The sequence below is a fragment of the Carassius carassius genome, chromosome 31, assembly GCF_963082965.1.
Source record: "Carassius carassius chromosome 31, fCarCar2.1, whole genome shotgun sequence".
Classification (NCBI taxonomy): Eukaryota; Metazoa; Chordata; class Actinopteri; order Cypriniformes; family Cyprinidae; genus Carassius; species Carassius carassius.
Genome location: NC_081785.1, coordinates 28,613,443 through 28,636,583, shown reverse-complemented (window position 1 = coordinate 28,636,583; position 23,141 = coordinate 28,613,443). Strand labels below are relative to the sequence as shown.

At 37.4% G+C, this 23,141-nt stretch overlaps 1 protein-coding gene across 1 annotated transcript in view; it reads right to left on the bottom strand.

Moving 5' to 3' along the window:
- The window catches only part of LOC132111959 (otoferlin-like), a 37,209-nt gene extending 29,149 nt beyond the window's left edge, over positions 1-8,060 (bottom strand). The window contains exons 1-14 of the mRNA XM_059519558.1: positions 8,048-8,060; positions 7,901-8,003; positions 7,693-7,747; positions 7,234-7,365; positions 6,245-6,307; positions 6,060-6,144; positions 5,540-5,699; positions 5,061-5,247; positions 4,118-4,304; positions 3,157-3,380; positions 2,517-2,625; positions 1,399-1,579; positions 1,178-1,298; positions 264-364 (exon numbers count right to left, since the gene is read on the bottom strand). Of these exons, the coding sequence (XP_059375541.1) occupies positions 264-364; positions 1,178-1,298; positions 1,399-1,579; positions 2,517-2,625; positions 3,157-3,380; positions 4,118-4,304; positions 5,061-5,247; positions 5,540-5,699; positions 6,060-6,144; positions 6,245-6,307; positions 7,234-7,365; positions 7,693-7,747; positions 7,901-8,003; positions 8,048-8,060 (1,721 nt within the window). The remainder of the gene's footprint in view (positions 1-263; positions 365-1,177; positions 1,299-1,398; positions 1,580-2,516; positions 2,626-3,156; positions 3,381-4,117; positions 4,305-5,060; positions 5,248-5,539; positions 5,700-6,059; positions 6,145-6,244; positions 6,308-7,233; positions 7,366-7,692; positions 7,748-7,900; positions 8,004-8,047) is intronic.
- Positions 8,061-23,141: the final 15,081 nt, after the last annotated feature.

The following is a 23,141-nucleotide window of genomic DNA, read 5'->3' as shown; positions in this document are numbered from 1 at the left end:
CATGGACAATTGAATAAAGTTTTATGAAAATATTGTGCCATTTGTGCCTCAAAATGTACTTTTTTTTTCAAATCATTTAAAAATCTTACTTCTGAATTATCAAGTAATCATGCATGCTTTACTAACAACCACATACATTAACCAGTGCAGTTGTTCTTAGAAAATGCTGACTGCACCTAATCACAGGACACAAATGGAGCACAAATGGAGCACTGTTTCCATAGAACCACTCATAACTGGCTCAGAATAACATGTATATAAACCTGCAGCCATTGCTGAGTTCCTCCAGGACTCCTCTGAGTCTGCGCTCAGGATAGGCTTTTTCTGTTTTAATGATCTCCTGCACATCATTTAACCCTTCTTCCTATGAAATGATAGAGAACACAGACTGCAATGTCAACATATAAATGTATTTTCACAGATTAAATGTAACCAGGGTTTTATACTAAATTTAAATTATGATGTAAATGTGATTTAAGGCAAGACACTACAGGCAAAACCATTGTTTTGTTTTCATGCACTGGTCAATTTTGAGATTTTGGGCTAATTTGCTTCCAGACCAGCTTTCAGTCCAGTGGATAGAAAGAATCCAAAACAGACACTTAAGTGTTTATATTTTTGCACTTGATCTATTTGTGTCTGTAGATTTTAATTACAATAATCTCTCTACAATACATTATATATATATATATATATATATATATATATATATATATATATATATATATATATATATATATATATATATATATTCTATAATGTCAACAAAATGAAATGAGAATTTGATCCTGGGTTTATCCAATGTTTAGAGTTCTGTTCTGGAAATAAATTAGTGCATATTTAAAAAGAAAATGTCTCATTTGCATTTTTGAACAACATTTCAGAGAAGTTGTAATACAAAACAATTGTCTCATTGTAATGTTTCATCAACTGAGGAAGTATGGAGCCATCTGTTAGTTAAAATGTTTACCCTTTTCATCTGAATTGCCTTGTCTTGCCTAAATTGTATTTATTTATTTATTTTTATTAAGAGAAAAATGAAATTAAAATGAAATAAATAGTGGTACAAAATGGTTGAAACTAAAATTAGTAACAAAAATAAGAATGTGTACAGAATGGTAAAAAGATAAATATTTCAGAAATGACCTGATACAATCTATATTCATGGATTCATTACCAATTTATCTGCAATTCTGTCCATGATGTTTGCATTATAAAGCCGTCTTCTTTGGTCTTGCCACCAGCTCTTGATATAGATGCAGGGCTTCCTCTCAAAGTACGGGAGGTGGAAATAGTTTCTGCAGAAAAATAAACCGGATATTTCACATGGATGTGCACCAAAATGCAAAATAAAATAAATGAATGAGTTTTAGGACAGAACATGTTGAGTTACTCAACCTGTCGGTGATGACTGGCTTCATTGGAGGAGTGCTGGAAACTGATGTCATATCTCCAGCATCATCCACCTCCTCGTCACTGGAGCCGTGAATGAGCTCAGACTCCTCGTCATCACCATCAACTCCCTTTCTCTGCTTTGTTTTTGGCTTGGTTGGAGTATCGAGTTCACTGCCATAGTTTCCTTGATTTGAGAGGATAGTTTAATAATATTGTGAGTGTCTGACACACTTCCCAGAATAATTCATTAAAGTGTATCAATTCTGTGCACTATATAAAAAAAATGTTTTTTTTCTAGTTTATTGGATTATATTATATAGAAAGATTATTGGATTATATGTTACAAAAAATAAAATAAAAAAATAATAATTTTCAGTCTTTGAGTTGTATTTGTTTTAGACTGTTTTGTATTGTAAACCGTGCCAGATTTGTGCAGATTTCTCTCCTGATTCAGACTAGACCACTTTTTCACTGGAGGAAGCGTTATTATGGATTGACTGAAAGCAACAGTTTGAAGTTAAAAGCAGATTTGTTTCTTACAAACACGCAGCTTTTGTCTTCACAAGATGTTGATTAGTGGATTGGATTACTTGTGGATTATTGTGACGTTTTTAATCAGCTGTTTGGACTCTTATTCTGACGGCAACCATTCACTGCAGAGACAATGATATCATGCTACATTTCTACAAATCTGTTCCCATGAACAAACAAACGCATCTATATCTCGGATGGCCTGAGAATGAGTACATTTTCAGCTAACTTTTTATTTTTGGGTCAGCTATTTCTTTAAAGCCAGTTAATGATCCTTGGAAGTAAAAATGGGATGAGTTTGAGTTCGAATTTATATTGAATCAACCTGAACATAACGTTTAACTGAAAAGAAGGCATTTCAAACACTGATTATTATCATCTACTGCAACATTTCAGGAGTTAGTCCATATGCTTTGTGCATGATTTATCTAATATTGAACTGGTGTAATTCATATTCAAATATGAAAATGTATTATTAAAAAGTACATTCAATTTATTTGAACGTTTAAAAGAATGCAGTAGCATTGTGAATGGTGAGCAACTGGGGACCTCAAATTAAAGGCTGATAGCTAGTCTACCACAGATTGTACCTATTGTAACCTCAAAGTTGAAGGGTTTGTCTCCAATCTTCCTGTCAATCATAGTTGCCTCAAGGAAACATCCAAAGAGAAAGAACTCCTCAATTTTTCCAGTGGCATTCTAGATATAAGCAACAAAAAAACAAATCTTTTGTGAATACACTTTGTTGTAAATATAAAAGCTATCAGAGTATGCTTTGCAAGAAAATACTATTTCATTCTATCTACGTTAATTAAATTAAAATTACATTTAATTAAAATTTCATGTTTAATCCGGTGCACTTCTTGCTATTTCTTTGTAATTAATTGTGAAATTTACTAGCAATTTCTGAGTGTTTCTTTTGAGTGAAATTTGTTTCACCACCATTTTTTTTTCAGTGTGAGGGGGTTTTCCTAAGGATAGACAAAAAATGATGTCATTGTGCTCATAAACAATTCAAAACAGCTCTTCACAGACTGATTAATTTTTAACAGTTAGTCACATGCAGAATGAACCCTTACTTTGGCTCTGACTGTGTAGATGATTGTCTTGCACACAAAGAACTACTATGAGTATTACTGCTAAATGAATAATGTACGGAGATAAATAAAGACAATTAATTATTCACTGTAACTGAACTGAATCCCCCCAGCCCCCCCAGGTATGGCTTACATCGGAGATGTTGGGTATCCCCTCCACCTGCACCTCAGTGGAGCTCATTACTTCAGGAGAGGAGGTGTCCAGTATCTCCACAGACAGACTGATCAGCAGTCGGGCCCTGAATGAAACCCCTTCCCCTAGTCCTTCATTCAGGTCCTGGTACTCGTCCATGAGCGTGTAGCTGCGTGTGGAGCCATACATGTTGACCCACGCCGGCCCGAGAGTTGGAAGAAAGCCTATCAATAGAAACAGGATCGTTTTTTTAATCTTTTACCTTTTGATGATATTTGAAAAGGGGTTTATACTGATCTTGAACAGCAATGTAGTGAGGGCTTTTGTGACTGAGTATCTCGAGCAACATGTGGTAAACAAAGAAAATAAACTTCCAGTCAAAAGTTTGTAAAAAATTAAGAGTTTTTAATACAGTAGAATTATGAAATATTATTACAATTTTAAATTAACTATTTTCTATGTGAATAAACTGTAAACTATAATTTATTTCTGTGATGTGCAACTGTATTTTCAACATCATTCCTCCAGTCTTCAGTGTCACATGATCTTCAGAAATCATGAAAATATAACGATTTACTGCTCGAGAAACATTTCTGATAATCAGTGCTGAAAAGAGTGGTGCTTATTTTTGTGGAAAGGGTGATGCACTGGGGTAAGTAATATTTAATAATAATGATAATAATAATAAAGCAATCAATCAGTCAATCAATAAAGATTAGCAAGCAGCAAGGATGCATTAGATTCTTTATGCATTTATTGAAAATAAAAGAAACAATGTTTTAAATTGTAATATTTTCTCATAATAGTTTTTTTTTTACTGTATAAAATAAATTGTGAGCAGGATTAATATTTAATTTTAATTATTCAATTATTGGGTACTTATATTTAATAATTCCAGACTTTTGCATGTTAGTGTATTACCTTTACAGGCTTTGCAGAGGTGTTCAGGAAGCCCTGTTACCTTTGTCTCCATCATTAGCAATCTTCCGCAGGTCAATGAAGTGTGTTCCTATGGCCACATCGTTCACTTTATCCGAATCACGGATCTGGACTTTCATTCTCCGGCACAGTGGTGGAAACTGCTCTGTGAAAACGATCTGCTCATTCCAGATCGGCTCATAGCTGCTCTTCTGAATTGAAGTTTTTCCCTTCATTGTGGATAGATAAAACAATATTGATGCCTCCCCCTTGTGTAAAAGAAGCTTTTAAAATCTTTTAAAAGGACTACTTATTAAGGAAATCATATACGTTAAAGGAATTAAGTGTGAACTGAATGTAATGTTTTCAGACACTACAATGCATGCTATTTACAATTAAATGAAAACAAAAAATTGTTTCAATGCTAAATCTGAACTGTATTTTGAATTTTGGTTTATGTTTATGTCTTTTATTTTGTCTTTTTCATAGTGATGGTTCCTGTCGTGCATTTCCCTTCATCTTATTTGTAATTTAATGGTAAGAGACAACAAACATTTTCAGCATATGATTTAGAGTGAATGTCTATTTTATTTTGCATGTAGTTTAAGTGGATTACTTTTTTTCTTTTTCTTTTTTTTTTATACATTGTCTAGCCAGTAGTAAATAATGGTTCATAGCTGTGAAGTAAACAATTAAAAAAGACTGGACGAGGTCTTCAAAATGTCCCACTTAATGACTTAAATTTCTTTTCAACAGGAAATGCATCAACACAAGAAAGGAAACTGTGTTCACCAGCGATTTCATGGTTTTTAACACAACTGGTCATTCCTGTCTTCATTTTTCTAGTGCATTATAAAATATTATGTAGTAATCTCTGAATATTGTGTAAAATGTGTTTTGTTAAATGATTACATTTATTTTCCAGCATTAAACTGTAATATACTTTCATATCTTCCTAAATGACCATTACTAAGAATTCTGCCCACCTTCTGTCCAGCAAACAGCACCTGTACATACGGATCAACCAAGTCCTTATTTTCTCCAATGAAAGCTTTTTTGACATTTGCCATTATGCTGGTGTTCATTTTGGGCAACCCCTCGGCTCGGTAGATTTTCAAATAGAATCTTGCCCATTGACGCTCAGCTGGGACGGCTTCAGGCAACATAAGATTACTGGAACAAAATAGAAACCAGTAAAGAAGAGAGATGTGTTTCTGCATATAGAATCACATGTAAATAATCCATTTATTGTTGGATGGAATTATCTGAGTGACCGCAGCATTTACAATGTTGTAGAATTTCACATTTGAATTAAATACTACTACAAGTAAATATTTATTGCATAGGGCTTTCAAAATATGCTGGGAACACTTGAGTTTAGAGGTTCTGCTCAATGTAAGGAATAATAACAGTGATGCTTAACACATGTGACATTAACGATGTTGGAAGGGTTTTTGTTTTTTACCCCTCAATGTCATCCTCATCTGTTTCGTTGGCTTTGTGTTGAGTTTTGATAGTGTCGCCCTTTGCAACAACTGCAATGTCACACTTGACATAGCCTTTGCATCCTGCAGTGATGTCATCGGGGTCACATAAAGTGGCCCATTTGTGGAAAAACTGATGTTCTGTAAATGCAAAGAAAAATAACACAAGTCTAGTCTTTGAGTTCTCTAGTCTAGTCTAGAAACTGAGAGCTTTATCCATCTTATTTTTAACATAAGAGCAGCGCAGGCTTCTGGTGTCAGTTGTTTCTATTTCTTTTACCAATACAAAAACAGTCCATTATGCTGTTTTATATAGCAAACAGGTATTTGTCATATTTGAATTTATTATCAAAGTCATAAACACATTGATTTGTAGCTCAAATATTTTTCTAGTTATTTATCTTAAGTGGCTAATGAAGAATAAGTCCTGCACATTCACAGAAAATAGCTTATTTCGTGTTTTAAAATAAGGTGGATAGAAAGCATGATAATCCCAGTTACCAGGTTGTGTGTAAACTGTGCCCACGTCAAGCTTGAAGCTCCCGACCAGCGTGCCACTTCGCAGAAGATTCTTAGAGTGGATAACCTGTATGGACAAATCATTTTAAAACAAGTTTAATGACGAACGAAAAGGACCATCTTTTAGGAATAAAGTCCATTTAAAATTGATATTTGATGCTACTTACTGACACTTTCAGGATCTTGTCAAACATGACATCAGGAGGAACGTGGAAGTCAAAAACGAAGTACTAAAAAAAGCAAAGTTTATGAAAACATTAAATTAGAAATATTAAAGGAAAAGCTCACCCAAAAATATGAACATTTGCTGAAAATGTGATCATGCTTCAGACCATCCAAGATCAGGATGAGTTAGATCCTTCATCAGGTTTGTAGAAATGTAGCACTGCATCATTGTCTCATCAGTGGATGCTCTACAGTGAATGGGTGCCGTCAGAATGAGAGTCCAAACAGCTGATAAAAACATCACAATAATCCACAGCACTGCAGTCCATCAGTTCACACCTGGAGAAGACAAAAGCTGTGTGTTTGTTAGAAACACGTTCATCAAGACATTTTTTCAAACGGTTGCTTCTGGCTAAAATCCATAATCCATAATAACACTTCTTTCAATGAAAAAGTACATTTTCTGTTGTCTCTCACATCAAAATCCACTCACATATTAGTTTAGAGCTGTTTCGGCTAGTAAACAGTTTTTGATCTTGATTTCTCTCCTGATTCAGACCAGATGACTTTTTAACTGGAAGCGTTATTATGGATTATGAACTCGTATTTTAGTCGAAAGCAATGATTTGAAGGTAAAAACGTCTTGATGGATTAGTTTCATCTTTTGTCTTCTCCAGATGTTTACTGATGGACTGGAGTGCTGTGGATTATTGTGATGTTTTTATCAGCTGTTTGGACTCTCATTCTGACGGCACCCATTCACTGCAGAGCATCCACTGATGAGACACTGATGCAATGCTACATTTGTACAGATCTGATGAAGAAACAAAGTCTGCAGTACATTTTTAGTAAATTTTCATATTTGGGTGAACTGTTCCATTAAGAGGAACAATTGATTTGATGCGATTTTGTTTTTTGAGTTCAGTTATTTGTTGTGATCATTATTTTGCAAAAGGACAATATTAAAATCCTAAATTAAAAAGGAACATACCTCATTGTAGTAAGGGCAGTTGGTGGACTCCTTCATTGAGGTGTATTTTTTTTCATCACCAATTTCTACACAGACCACTGGATCCATGTTCAGACCCACCAGCTGTCTGGCCTCTACAACAGTCACGCTGACCTGGAAAGTGGAGTATTACACACAAATATCTGGTACTGTATTTGGATGGCTTTCAAAAAACAAAGGCAAAAAAGTACCACTTTTCATTACCAATTCTGTGCAATGCTTTCAAATCAGCAGATGTATTGTGTTTTTTTTTATTCTTAAATAATGTATGAAGTTCACACTGGCGTCGTAAGCAGAAGATCCACAGGATCCGCTACTTCACTCTAACTATCAGTCTGTTCCACTAACCACAAACACAACGTCTTCATTTTCATCACTACATCTACTGTTTTAAAAAAACTTTGTTGTCTGTCATCACTGACACTTTGCCATTCTACGTACTTGGAAATCAACTGGTCTTCCAGCACTAGGCTCGATCTTGATGTCAGGCTTTGATCTAAAATAATTACAACATTTTTGGAAGAAAAAAACAACATACAGTGTTAGAATATAGCAATATATTTTCTTGGCATGTAAATAATATTTAACGCAACATAAATTTAATACAGAATATGATATTTGATTTGTGATTGGAATCATTTTTGGTCACCTCTTGTTGGAGACATTGGTTGTGACGGCGGTGACTGATGCGAGTGAGATGGTGTCAGGATCTGGCATCCTCATATCCTCCGTCTCCAGAATAGCCGCTTCATCTTAACAAGTCAAATGATGAGATGTCAATATGAACATTATGGACATTCATTATGCATATATATATATATATATTTTATTTGCAATAAATGAAAGCTACGTTCACATAAAATGTTTTATATAATTTATTATTATATATATATTGTATAACATTACATAATTACTTAAATATATTAATTATTCACTATAAATAAAACTGAAATAATTATGTTGAACAATTTACAATAATTTACAAATTTCCACACAATTAATACAATCTTTCACCTTGACCTTTGCCGTCATCCTTGGAGGCTCGATGCTTGCTACGCTTCATTGTTATGGATTTGATTTATCCTCTTGGTAAATGAATGTTTTCCAAATGAAAATGAAAATACATGTTAAAAATGTGGTAATGTTTTTGTAACTTTGTGTTGCTTTATTCGATTTCAGTCAGCCAGGAATCCAAAAGCAATTAACCTTTGTTGAATAACTAAAGTTTATTACCCTAAACCAAAAAATAATAAGCAGATACATGAAGAATTTCATTAGCACTGAATTAATTTGCATAAGAAGCATACTTATCTAAACAGACGGGTGCATCTACAACTGACAGATTTCCTTTAAATAAGAACACTGAAAGAAAGAAAGAAAGAAAGAAAGATAGAAAGAAAGAAAGAAAGAAAGAAAGAAAGAAAGAAAAAGAAAGAAAGAAAAAGCATATTCAAGTCTATGAATGCAGAAGTTTTTATTAGTATTTAATAGTTTCTGGTAGTTTTTCTTTCTTAAACAGCAATTATTTCTTAAGGTTTTATGATCAAAATATTTCCATTCCAAGATATTTTTGGATAAAAGAAACTTATTTTACTGAAACATCTTGGATCCCCAAAAAAAGAAGTGAATTTTGAATATCATACATTTCTCATTATATTTAATGTTTTCATTAATCCACCAAAGATCATAACAGTAAAGCCAAATCTGAAAGCCATCGTCATTAAGTTACATAGGATTGCAGTGTTTGGTTTTCCTTGACAAACAAAGCAAATGAAAGACTAGTAGACAAAGTCTGATGAAATAGTGAAAACGTACCGTACAGTGCAGCTGCTTCTCTATTTCCTCAATCACATCTAGGAGTTTGCTGGAAGGACACACTGATTCCAATATGTCTTTAACATGAATCGTTTACAAACTCATTATTGATATTTGGATGACAGAAACAGAGAGGCTACAAATGTAGCTCAAAAAGAGTCTGGTTAGTCTAAGCCTGAAGATGGGCAGGAGAGATGTGATATGTTCATGAATAGTGTATGAGTGCTGAACCCGAGACTGTGGTAACTAGAACTAGTTCCTGATGAGAGAGACCGACCGTGAGGGATATTGACAGGCTGCTACTCTAGATGTCCTCAGACTAACAAACAGGTTAAAACCAGCATGTAAACTGCAGGAGCAACATGAGAGTTTGAAGGGAGTGTGAGATGAATGCCTTACTAATCTCTAACTCTCACCAGTGATGGGCTACATCTAAAACCAAAGACCATCGTTTCCATAAGATTTGGAGGAAATGGCAGTGCAGTGTGCTGACTTTTTTAAATGCTACTCTCTTCAAGCTATTACTTTATATAAATCTGATTCACATAATAATAAATAATAAAAAATAAAAAAAATAAAAAACAAAACACTGATGCTTTTTTTGCAGTGTCCTTGTTACACGTCACATGTAGACTATTAGTCAAATGTTTAGGATAATTCAGAATTTGTAATGTTTTTTAATGGAGTCTCTTCCGCTCACCAAGGCTGCATTTATTTAGGATAGAAATATTGGGCAGCTTAACTGTTTTCATATTATTCTGATTTCTAAAGATCATGTGACACTGAAGACTGGAGGAATGATGCTGAAAATACAGCGGAGCATCACAGAAATACATTACATTTGAACAGATATTCACATAGAAATCTGTTGTTTAGTAATACTATTTCACAATATAACATCTTACTGTATTTTTATTACTGTATTGTTTTGATTAGTAGTGCAAAGTAAATTATGCAACTAACTGAAATCTAAACCCTATAGTAAATACATGTTATTAAATATTACTCTGTACTTAAAATAAGAATTAGACTGTAACAGTGTTTAAAATCTCAAAATAAATAAGCAAGAATTCTTTGCTTCTTTAATTATACATTCCTTTTTTGTCTCTCAGTTGGTACAGTGTTCTATTAAAAATTTTTTGTTTAAACATATATACACAAGAGTTGGATCTTGCATTAAACTGCAAAGCAATCAGTGTAAATTGTTCAAATACAAAGTTTAATCTTGCACCTCTTTGCTCACCCTCGAGCGTTTGAGTGTAATATCCTTGCCTGACTGAGAAAATTAACCTGTTTAATGGTCCAGCAGTTGAAAACGGTACGTCTAATCACTCACTGATTCAAAAACAGTTTGCATCATATCATACTACCTTAAAGACAAAACAACTGTGAGATGCTTGAACAGAAGCGTGTGTAATTGTCAGGAGACAAATCAAACTGACTCTGGCTTAAATAATTGATGATGACTTGTTCAACTTCAACTTGCAGACTGACGACATGTCGCTTTAGTAACCCATTAGTATCATGTGCTCATCTACAATGCAAATTTACTGAAATGTGATACTGGTTCAACTGCTTATTCATGAAGATCCAAAAAATTGTCTAAAATATTGAACTTAATTTTTTTTAAAGTTATTTATATATATGCAATTAGCAAGAGTACAAAGACAATAACAACACTTCATATCTTGAAAAGAAAAAGTGCATCAATCGCTACAGGTATTTCCAAATGACTATTTCTACATTTCACTGACTCCTAATAATAAGTTCTGCTTACATGTTGGAAATGATCAAATGTGCATGAAGCAAAACACCTGCATTGTGTCTCTTCCATCAACAATGCTTTACCAGACAACATATAATACAAGTCCTTTTGAAAAGTCAAACTAAAATAATCAGCTCATGCATAAGACATGCTGTTTGTAAGGTATACGTTTAAGGTCTAAAGTTGCCTGTATCCAGTGAAATATCTTAAATTATTAAATGGTGCCAATCAGTGTTCCATGCGTCATCCACAATGAGCATGCATCATTTGTATTGTCTTGACAGACATTTTTTTTAATAATTAACCAATAAAACATGATGATTATATACTGAGTGAATATTTCACAACAACAAGATTTTAGTATATAGATTTTAGTTTGTAGATAATACCTCCTCTTTAAAGGAACAGTTGACACAAAATTAAAATTTGCTAAACATTTACTCACCCTCAGGTCATCCAAGATCAGGATGAGTTTGTTTCTTCATCAGATTTAGAGAAATGGAGCATTGCATCACTCTCTCAGCAATGGATGCTCTGCAGTGAATGGTTGCCATCAGAATGAGAGTCCAAAAAGACATATATAAGTGCAATATGTTTATTTTTATTTATTTTTATTTTTTTTGCATGCATGCATGTAAATATAGGTAATGTTTTCCTCTGTTAAATTAACGCACAATAAAACACTGTTTACATAAAACGATTTCAAATATGACAATGCATGTATTGTGTTTGAATGAAATGGTGTTGATAAATGGTCGCCGTGATTTTGCCAAGTAAGACATGTTCCTGGATCAACATTTTTTGATGATCCTGGATCAACATTATTGTCCAAAAATATAGACAGCAATATATATTATTACAAAGACAACAGGCCTTAACAACATCTAAATTGAATGTTTTTAAAACTGACACAAGTTTCTTAAAATCAATCTATAGTTTAAGGGGCAAAAGTTCTGTATTATTTGCTTCCAAAAAAGAGGTCACAGAACTGAGGTTACAGTAAATATAAATGAGCGTGTAACTAGGTCTACAGACTGACACCTTTCACATTGTCATCCAGGACGAACCAGAGCCAACCTGATAGCAGGCTGCAATCTTATACTTTCTCTCGTGAAAGGCCTTTCTTGGCTTTGGACTTATCCCAAATATCTTTGTGCTCCAGTGGCTCTATGGGTGTACCATCTGACTGTGGTGTAATATATCACTCTAATTTATTCCTGTGGTGTTTTTACATGCTATTGGTGAGCTGGGGACTGTGGCAATTCTGGGCCTAAGCCAGAAGCATGCATCCCAATGAGTGATAAATATTATTTTTACTCTCATTCCCTCCATTAAAAAAAATGTATGTACGGTCTACTGTCCATGTCCAGAAAGGTAAGAAAAACATCATCAAAGTAGTCCATGTGACATCAGAGGGTCAGTTAGAATTTATTGAAACATCGAAAATACATTTTGGTCCAAAAATAGCAAAAAATACGACTATATTCAGCATTGTCTTCTCTTCCGTGTCTGTTGTGAGCGAGTTCAAAACACTGCAGTGTTGTGATATCTGCATTGTGATCTATGGAAGCCGTTTCCGCCACTGAATAAAAAATAAAAAAAGGTATTTGCGACCTTTAATCTCACAATTTTTTTTTTTTTTAAGTGGTAAAATATAACTTAATTCACACCATATTTCTGATATTATCGATCAATCTTATCAGATTAACTTTGATCGTTCACTTTTATTTTATATCCGTGAGTGCAGTACACCTGCAAAGCGTTAGCACTCGTTAGCTTGACATTAGCGTTTTCATTCGAACCTATCGCTGTTTTCTTTTCTCCTCTCGCTCCAGTTTTTCACAAGTTCATCAAACAACCGCAGCAAGAATATTTCATCAAGCATGGTGAGTAATGGCTTCTCCCGTCATTGTTACTTGCACCTCTTACCACATGTACAGTTTATCTATCTCTGTCGCTGATGAGGGATTCACATGTGATAAATGCAGGGAAATAGTTAGGCTGACAGAGAAGATTTCAGAATTAGAGACACGCATCCAAACTTTAATTGAGGACAGTAAGAATGTTAGGGCTCTAGATACGGCTTTGGATGCGTCTAGCTCAGGGATTCCTGTACATTGTTCGGTTCCGGAAACAGAGCCCCAGCAGCAAGGCAACTGGGTGACGGTGAGGCAGCGTAGTCGTGGGTCAAAACACCGCTCTTCTGTTCCGATCAAAACATTAAACAGGTTCTCCCCACTCAGTGATGCACCCACTGAGAAACCTGATGAAAGTGCTCTAGTTATTGGTGATTCTATTGTACGGAACGTGAATATAGAGACACCAGCCACCATAGTCAAATGTTTACCGGGAGCCAGAGCGCCTGACATCTTGGCAAATTTAAAAGTGCTGGCTAATGCTAAACGTAAATACAGTAAGATTGTTATTCATGCCGGCGCTAATGATGTTCGACTTCGCCAGTCGGAGATCACTAAAAATAACATTAAAGAGGTGTGTGAACTTGCAAGCACGATGTCAGACACTGTAATATGCTCTGGTCCCCTCCCTGCTTACCGTGGTGATGAGATGCATAGCAGATTGTCATCACTCAATGGCTGGATGTCTAAGTGGTGCCCACAGAATAACATAGGTTTCATAGACAATTGGACGAGCTTTTGGGGCAGATCTGACCTGTTTAAAAGAGATGGTCTTCATCCCTCCTGGGGTGGCGCCACTCTTCTCTCTAGAAATATGGCAAATAGTCTTAGTGTTTATACTTGACTAACTGGGGCCCAGGTCAGGAAGCAGACAGACTGGCTAAACCGACCATCTGCTAGCTGCCTCCCGTCACAGAGGTCAGTTAATTCTCAGCACATAGAGACTCTTTCACCTAGATATCACACTATAGAGACTGTGTCTGTTCCCCGAACTAGAAAATACAAAAAACGTCCGAACCAGGTTAAGATTAACAATTTAATTGAGGTTCAACAAATAAAAAACAGAAGCAATATGGATAAACAAATGATAAAGCTTGGCTTATTGAATATCATTCATTCATTTATTTTTTGTAAATAATATGATCACTGATCATAATATAGATGTGCTCTGTTTGACAGAAACCTGGCTAAAACCTGATGATTACATTATTTTAAATGAGTCCACCCCCCAAGATTACTGTTATAAACATGAGCCACGTCTAAAAGGCAAAGGTGGAGGTGTTGCTTCAATTTATAACAACGTTTTCAGGATTTCTCAGAGGGCAGGCTTCAAGTATAACTCGTTTGAAGTAATGGTGCTTCATATAACATTATCCAGAGAAACAAATGTTAATGATAAATCCCCTGTTATGTTTGTACTGGCTACTGTATACAGGCCACCAGGGCACCATACAGACTTTATTAAAGAGTTTGGTGATTTTACATCCGAGTTAGTTCTGGCTGCAGATAAAGTTTTAATAGTTGGTGATTTTAATATCCATGTTGATAATGAAAACGATGCATTGGGATCAGCATTTATAGACATTCTGAACTCTATTGGTGTTAGACAACACGTTTCAGGACCTACTCATTGTCGAAATCATACTCTAGATTTAATACTGTGACATGGAATTGATGTTGATAGTGTTGAAATTATTCAGCCAAGTGATGATATCTCAGATCATTATTTAGTTCTTTGCAAAATTCATATAGCCAAAATTGTAAATTCTACTTCTTGTTACAAGTATGGAAGAACCATCACTTCTACCACAAAAGACTGCTTTTTAAGTTATCTTCCTGATGTATCCAAATTCCTTAGCATATCCAAAACCTCAGAACAACTTGATGATGTAACAGAAACTATGGACTCTCTCTTTTCTAGCACTTTAAATAAAGTTGCTCCTTTACGCTTAAGGAAGGTTAAGGAAAACAGTTTGACACCATGGTATAATGAGCATACTCGCACCCTAAAGAGAGCAGCCCGAAAAATGGAGCGCAGCTGGAGGAAAACAAAACTAGAGGTATTTCGTATTGCTTGGCGGGAAAACTGCTAGATCCGATTACTTTTCTTCTCTTTTAGAAGAAAACAAACATAACCAGGTATTTATTCAATACAGTGGCTAAATTAACGAAAAATAAAGCCTCAACAAGTGTTGACATTTCCCAACACCACAGCAGTAATGACTTTATGAACTACTTTACTTCTAAAATCGATACTATTAGAGATAAAATTGCAACCATTCAGCCATCAGCTATAGTATCACATCAGACAGTGCACTATAGACCCCCTAGGGAACAGTTCCACTCATTCTCTACCATAGGAGAGGAAGAATTGTATAAACTTGTTAAATCATCTAAACCAACAACATGTATGTTAGACCCTATACCATCTAAGCTCCTAAAAGAGGTGCTTCCAGAAGTCATAGATCCTCTTCTGACTATTATTAATTCCTCATTGTCATTAGGATATGTCCCCAAAACCTTCAAACTGGCTGTTATTAAGCCTCTCATCAAAAAACCACAACTTGACCCCAAAGAACTAGTTAATTATAGACCAATCTCGAATCTCCCTTTTCTGTCCAAGATACTAGAAAAGGTGGTATCCACACAATTATATTTCTTCTTAGAGAAAAATGGTATATGTGAGGATTTCCAGTCAGGATTTAGACCGTATCATAGTACTGAGACTGCTCTTCTTAGAGTTACAAATGATCTGCTCTTATCATCTGATCGTGGGTGTATCTCTCTATTAGTTTTATTGGATCTTAGTGCTGCGTTTGACACAATTGACCACAACATTCTTTTGCATAGACTTGAACACTTTGTTGGCATCAGTGGAAGTGCATTAGCATGGTTTAAATCGTACTTATATGACCGCCATCAGTTCGTAGCAGTGAATGAAGATGTATCCTATCGATCACAAGTGCAGTTTGGAGTACCTCAAGGCTCAGTACTAGGGCCGCTACTCTTCACGCTTTATATGTTACCCTTGGGAGATATCATCAGGAAACATGGTGTTAGCTTTCACTGTTATGCTGATGATACTCAGCTCTATATTTCTTCGCAGCCCGGTGAAACACACCAATTTGAAAAACTAATGGATTGCATAGTCGATATAAAAAACTGGATGACGAGTAATTTCTTACTGCTAAATTCTGAAAAAACAGAGGTGTTAATTATAGGACCTAAAAACTCTGCTTGTAATAACCTAGAACACTGTCTAAGACTTGATGGTTGCTCTGTCAATTCTTCGTCATCAGTTAGGAACCTAGGTGTGCTATTTGATCGCAATCTTTCCTTAGAAAGCCATGTTTCTAGCATTTGTAAAACTGCATTTTTCCATCTCAAAAATATATCTAAATTACGGCCTATGCTCTCAATGTCAAATGCAGAAATGTTAATCCATGCATTTATGACCTCAAGGTTAGATTATTGTAATGCTTTATTGGGTGGTTGTTCTGCACGCGTAGTAAACAAACTACAGCTAGTCCAAAATGCAGCAGCAAGAGTTCTTACTAGAACCAGGAAGTATGACCATATTAGCCCGGTCCTGTCAACACTGCACTGGCTCCCTATCAAGCATCGCATAGATTTTAAAATATTGCTTATTACTTATAAAGCCCTGAATGGTTTAGCACCTCAGTATTTGAATGAGCTCCTTTTACATTATAATCCTCTACGTCCGCTACATTCTCAAAACTCAGGCAATTTGATAATACCTAGAATATCAAAATCAACTGCGGGCGGCAGGTCCTTTTCCTATTTGGCGCCCAAACTCTGGAATAACCTACCTAACATTGTTCGGGAGGCAGACACACTCTTGCAGTTTAAATCTAGATTAAAGACCCATCTCTTTAACCTGGCATACACATAACATACTAATATGCTTTTATTATCCAAATCCGTTAAAGGATTTTTAGGCTGCATTAATTAGGTAAACCGGAACCGGAAACACTTCCCATAACACCCTATGTACTTGCTACATCATTAGAAGAATGGCATCTACGCTAATATTTGTCTGTTTCTCTCTTATTCCGAGGTCACCGTGGCCACCAGATCCAGTCTGTATCCAGATCAGAGGGTCACTGCAGTCACCCGGATCCAGTACGTATCCAGACCAGATGCTGGATCAGCACCTAGAAAGGACCTCTACATCCCTGAAAGACAGTGGAGACCAGGACAACTAGAGCCCCAGATACAGATCCCCTGTAAAGACCTTGTCTCAGAGGAGCACCAGGACAAGACCACAGGAAACAGATGATTCTTCTGCACAATCTGACTTTGCTGCAGCCTGGAATTGAACTACTGGTTTCGTCTGGTCAGAGGAGAACTGGCCCCCCAACTGAGCCTGGTTTCTCCCAAGGTTTTTTTCTCCATTCTGTCACCGATGGAGTTTCGGTTCCTTGCCGCTGTCGCCTCTGGCTTGCTTAGTTGGGGACACTTCATCTACAGCGATATCGTTGACTTGATTGCAAATAAATGCACAGACACTATTTAACTGAACAGAGATGACATAACTGAATCCAATGATGAACTGCCTTTAACTATCATTTTTGCATTATTGACACTTTTCCTAATGAATGTTGTTCAGTTGCTTTGACGCAATGTATTTTGTTTAAAGCGTTATATAAATAAAGGTGACTTTGACTTTGACTTTGACAATTCAGACTTTTTTTCCCCTAATAACTGCATGATAAAAACTCGCAATTCTGACTTTTATTCTCAGAATTGCATGATATAAACTCACAATTGTAAGTTAAAAAGTCATTATTGTGAGATATAAACTCGCAATTCTGTGAATTAAAGTTTTAATATAATAATAAAGATAAAAATGTATCTCACAATTCCGACTTTATTCTCATAATTGCGAGTTTATATCTCGCAATTCTTACTTTAAAACATGCAATTGCATGTGAGAAGAAAAAAAGTCAAGAGTTGCAAGTTTTTATCTTGCAGTTCTGACTTTAGAACTCGCAATGTGTTTATATCATGCTGAATTTGGTTAGCCTATAAGCTTGTCATTCGCATTTACCATTTCTTTTATCTCTTGCTCAGTTTCTTTTCTCTCGCTCACTCTCTTTGTCATTGGTCACATTATTTCTAGGTTAATAACACAAGCCTTGAATCAAGGCTTAATTCTGGCATGCTCATTTATTCTCCACACAAGCTCTATGACGCCTCTGTTCAAATGTCACATCAACTAGTGTAACACTTCATAATACATGGCAAATAATAGGATGCAAGGTACTGTTTAATGGACTGAAAAGCATTTTTGTATTTTGTTAGTATCTCATTATAGTTTTACCACTTTTGGTGTGTACTGTACATGAACTGTCTATGCTGAATTATAGTGAACTAATTTAGACCATCTTGCTAACACATTTGACAGATTCCTTAAAAAAATGTTTGAATCATTCACCAGTCAGGAATCATTGGTTCAGATTTTAAACAGCTTTTTTTGATGTAAACACACTGTTTTCTGATTGCGTAATGATCCGATCTGGGATACATTTCCCAAAAGCATAGTTAACCAACCAAAGTAGCAAATTCCACTGAACTCTGTTGTTAAAAAAAGCTCTAGTGTAAATATAACTGGATCTGTTCCTTACTGTTCTTAGAAATGCTACGGCAGTAGGTGGTGACAGTGTTTTCAGGAGTGAATCATTTGAATAATTGATTCAACCAATTTGCTCAAAACTTTGATTCATTCCAGAAAAACAAGTGCTGTGCAGTTGTTGGTTTTTCTGAAGATTTGAAATTATTTTCTATTGCAAAGCAAAACAGACTGGCATTGTGTCTAAATCGCAAGTCATTCACACTGTAAAAAATTATTTTGCAGTTTAGTTGTTTTGAACTTGTTTCTGAATTTGTTCATTCAACCTAATATTTTAAGTTTTCACTGCTCAATTAGTTTGTAAGTTGACTGAATTATAGTATTTGCCACTTAAAGAAAAAAGTTCAATTTATTGGTAACAATATCATGTTCTCAACATCACTTACTGCGAGACCTCGTGAAGAGCACTGTGGACAGAAGACATTGGTCAGCCGGGGAGTGGCACATCCCTGGGAGGGCTGGGGTGGATGCTCGGATGTCAAAATGATTGGATCCCAAAGCAGTTGGCAACAACTGGAATGTAAATGGACAGGAGAATGAAGAGAGGATTAGGATATTGAAATGAATTAGGAGAGATTGAATTAGGTGGAGGGAATTATGAAAAAGGTGATATGGTTAGTGTAGCGTATCAGACCCGAACCAGACAAATTAAAGAGTCGATCAGGACCATGGTTGAAACATGAGCCAAATTCCTCAGAAAAGCAACAGGATGTTGTAAATCAAGTCCTAGTGCCACAAGTCAGAAGCAAGATAAGCAACCAACCAACTCTTTCACAGAACAACTTTCAACAGTAACACCACTAGAATAATTATTGACAATTTCAATTCAGAAAAGAGATTGTCAAATTTGGGGCAAGTTCTCAAAGAGATGGACAGTCTGAACCATTTATTTGTAACCCACACATTTCACTATCATGTTTATGATCACTTATTGTGTATGTCTTTTTAATAACTATTGAATAGCTTAAGGATTCATATTTATGTTTAGTATGTATGTGTTTCAATCTGGTTGCTTGAAACATTTCTGACCATCAGTTATTTGTCAAATGTATCATATTCTTGTTATAGGAATCATGTCCAAAATTATACCCTGCAAGAGCGGGAAAATTCGGACCACGTGCTTGATAAGATAACATATGATTTATGACACCCCGTGCTAAGACAGTATCTAATTCGTCAAGACAACATTTGAGGTGTGGCCGAAAGGCCAGTTTAAATATTCAGGACAACATCAAATTTTGCTTTTGCTTTTAGCCTGCTTCTTAGCTTTGGCTTTTAGTCATGCATTTAGCGTTCTTTTATGCTTCGGCCTGCAGCCTGCTGCTACTTAGCCACGATGAGAAGAAACACCACCTAGTCTCGTCAAACTTTACTTCTGGTCTTTTACTTTAGTTTCTTTTCTTTTCCGTTTGAGAGTTATGTGTTCTGAGTTAAGTTTTGCAACGCCGTGTCTCTGAGTCTGACCTCGAGTGCCTGTTCAACTTCAACCAGCCCACAACTCTGCGTCGTCAGCCAACGCCCAACCACGGGCTTCCCAAGACGTCACTTCAACGACTACTGAACTTCCAGCCAATCAGCGACCTAGGGAAACCCCCTTCAATGACAACAAAGGGAACCCCCTTTACACAGGAGATGCAAGTAACACCTCCAGACTCACATCTATACTGGTGTATCTAATATAATTTTAACCTCATTGAGCAACTCAGTGCGAGGGTTAATTAAGTGATTGATGGCTGTTCATGTCTATGCAATTTCACGTATTGCTGTAAACTTGGCATTCCACATTCTCATTCTCTTAAACTCATTCTTCCCTAACTTTCTATCTTCCTGCAACTTGTGTGAATGTGTGAGTGCGTGTGGTTATGTGTTAGATTAGTTTATATGTCTTAGATTTATCTAATAAAGCCTTATTCATATGAAAAGATCAAAAATCTTGTGTTTTCTGCTTACAAGTTAATGTCTTAAACTGCCGATCTTGTTACTGTGCTAATTGATAGTGTTCGCACTATACTTTGGATATTAATATCCAGTGCAGATTTGATGTTAAACGGCTCGTTCAGTGAATCACAGTGAATTTTTTTTAAGTATTTTGTATTTAAATATGTTTAAGATTATTATTTTTGTATTTTCACAATACATAAAATACTTTGTGCCAGTCAACCTCTTCATCATGGTGCGGGTTTCATTCATCAACCTGTTCAGACACACACCCTCCCACCAACATACATCACTTGAGCTGCAGCTGCACAACTCCATTTAGCATTGGGTGAACAACTTTTCTGGAATAAGATGAGGTGAGGATGTCATGGTCAGTAGTACATGTTGATTAAAGTTAAAATAGTGCATAATTCAGACTGGCCTTCAGTTAACATGAAAGAAGAAAAGTGCACAGAATGTTAGCCAGTCAGGTTTGATAGTTAATTGGTTGTTGTTGTTGTTGTTTGTTTTTTATCAACTAGCTTGTTAATGCGTTTAAAGCATTACTGCATGTTAGCCCTGGGTGATATGACAATACATATCATGTCTAAGATATAAAGTGTGAATCGACTTAACTTATCCTAAATCATTTACATAGATAGGCCTGTCAAGGTAAGCGAATACATCCGTGCAGCTTTTAGTGGGCAGGAATTATTGGAACATTGGATTGGGAAAAAAAAAGCACGAATGAATGAGCAATAGAAAGTGGTGTGCACTGTGCAAAATGGAATGCAGACAAGTAGGCCTACACTTTTGACCTAAAGGCCTTTACACACGGGATGCGGCAAGTGGTGGAATCACTGCACAGCTACCGATTTCTCTCAAAGTGAAAGCGTTTTGTGCAGCTGAAGCTTTGTTTATACCTACGCCTTCGAACCTACTGACTGCCAGCTCCTCCCTAAATGGACAAGGCCTTTATACTTGATGGGACAACTCTGAGTAATTGTTCTCCAAACCATCAGAGAGCAGCAGTGGGAGGAAGTAGTTTGCCGAGTAGATTGTCAAGCAATTGTTTTGTGAGGTGTTTGTGAATAAATAGATTTTTTTCATATATAAACTGATTAGGTTGTGCGTAGTTTTGGAGGACACATGTGAAAATGTTTTTGAGTACACTTATTTAAAGAATATGTACTGTGACGCGTGGCCCGAGCTCTCATCAGCGTCGCCCTGGAAACAGAGCAGGCACACCTGCACCTGCTCATTACGGGCTGAGCGATCACAGCTGCAGCCCATCAGGAGGGGGCTTTATTAGCAGCATCGACGAACACAGAGGTGAGAGATGTCTCCAAAAGACTCAGCTAACAATTCTCTGTGTATCCCCTCCAGACAGCAGCGTGTGACCGCCAGCCCGCTAAGGACACGGACCTCACGGACCCACACAGCACTGCGCACCGAAGGAGGAAGAGAAGGCTGAGCACTGAGGACCAGAAACCCCTCAAGTTGGCTATTTTTCCCTTCATCACCTCAATAAAATCCACCCTTCGAGGAACTTACCTTGATCCTCGTGTCGTGTGCTTCTTCACCCTGTCACACTGGTGGAGAATGCGGGCATTGCAGTGAAGAAGTCACCGACCAGGATCCCACTGCATGACTATTGCCGTTCACTTGGTTTATTGACAGACGTTTTTTTCCGGGCTTGTTTTCTCACATCCCCTTCCTGTTTCCCCAGGTGTCACTCCTCCCGCAACGATGGAGGATCTGTTAAAGCACCTCACCGAGGTGAGCATCTGCCAGAAACAGATTATGGAGCACATGGCCTCCCGACAAGGGGAAACGGAACGAGAGCTCGCCGCCCTCCGAGTGGCGGCCACCCCGCGAACTCCGCTACCTGACCCCCGAGCCCAGGCTACCCAACTCATCCCAAAAATGGCAACGCATGATGATGTCGAGACATTCATTCAGATGTTCAAGGCGATCGCCGTCTGGGAGGCATGGCTCAGGGACGAGTGGGCGCGGATCGTGGCACCGTTGCTGATGGGAGAAGCGCAACGGGCGTACTTCATGCTTACCCCCGAGCGGAGCGGCTCTTACGAAGAATTGAAGAAGGAAATCTTGGGGTGGGTTGAACTGTCGCCCATTAGTGCCGCCCAGCTATTTCACGACCATGCACAAGTGACCGACCTCTCACGCCTTGCCCAACATTGGCTACTGGCCGGGGGTCCCACCGCACACCAGGTAGCGGAGCGCGTTGTAGTGGACCACCTTCTATGGGCCCTTCCCCGTCCCTGCCGGGAACCGCCCCCCACACCGGATGACCACGAAGCCCCGACGGGGACTCGTGCTGCTGGCGTCGGACAGCCCCAGAGAGGGTGAGTCGTCACATCATAACCCTAACCTCTATTATGACCTCTTCCAGCAGGTAACTGGGGCTGGGGCCTTTGCCCGAGAGCAGCACGAGGACGACCGCCTCAAACACTGCTGGGCCCAGGTGAGGGTCGCCGATGGGAAGGACCTCCAACCGGCACCCCACCCAACACTTCACTTCGTGTTCAAAAACGGCCTGCTGTACTGTGTTGCCCAGCGGAGGAGAGAGGAGAAAACTTTGTTGGTGGTCCCACGGTTCAAGACAGGAGCAGTGATGGAACTGGCACATGCCCATCCCATGGCCGGCCACCTGGGGGCCCAAAACACCATCCAATGCATACGGAACCGTTTTCATTGGCCGGGCCTGGAGGCCGAGGTGAAAAGTTCGGTCAGGTCTGTCCCACCTGTCAGCGGACGTCTCCACGCACCCCTCCCCCCAGCCCGCTGATTCCGCTGCCCA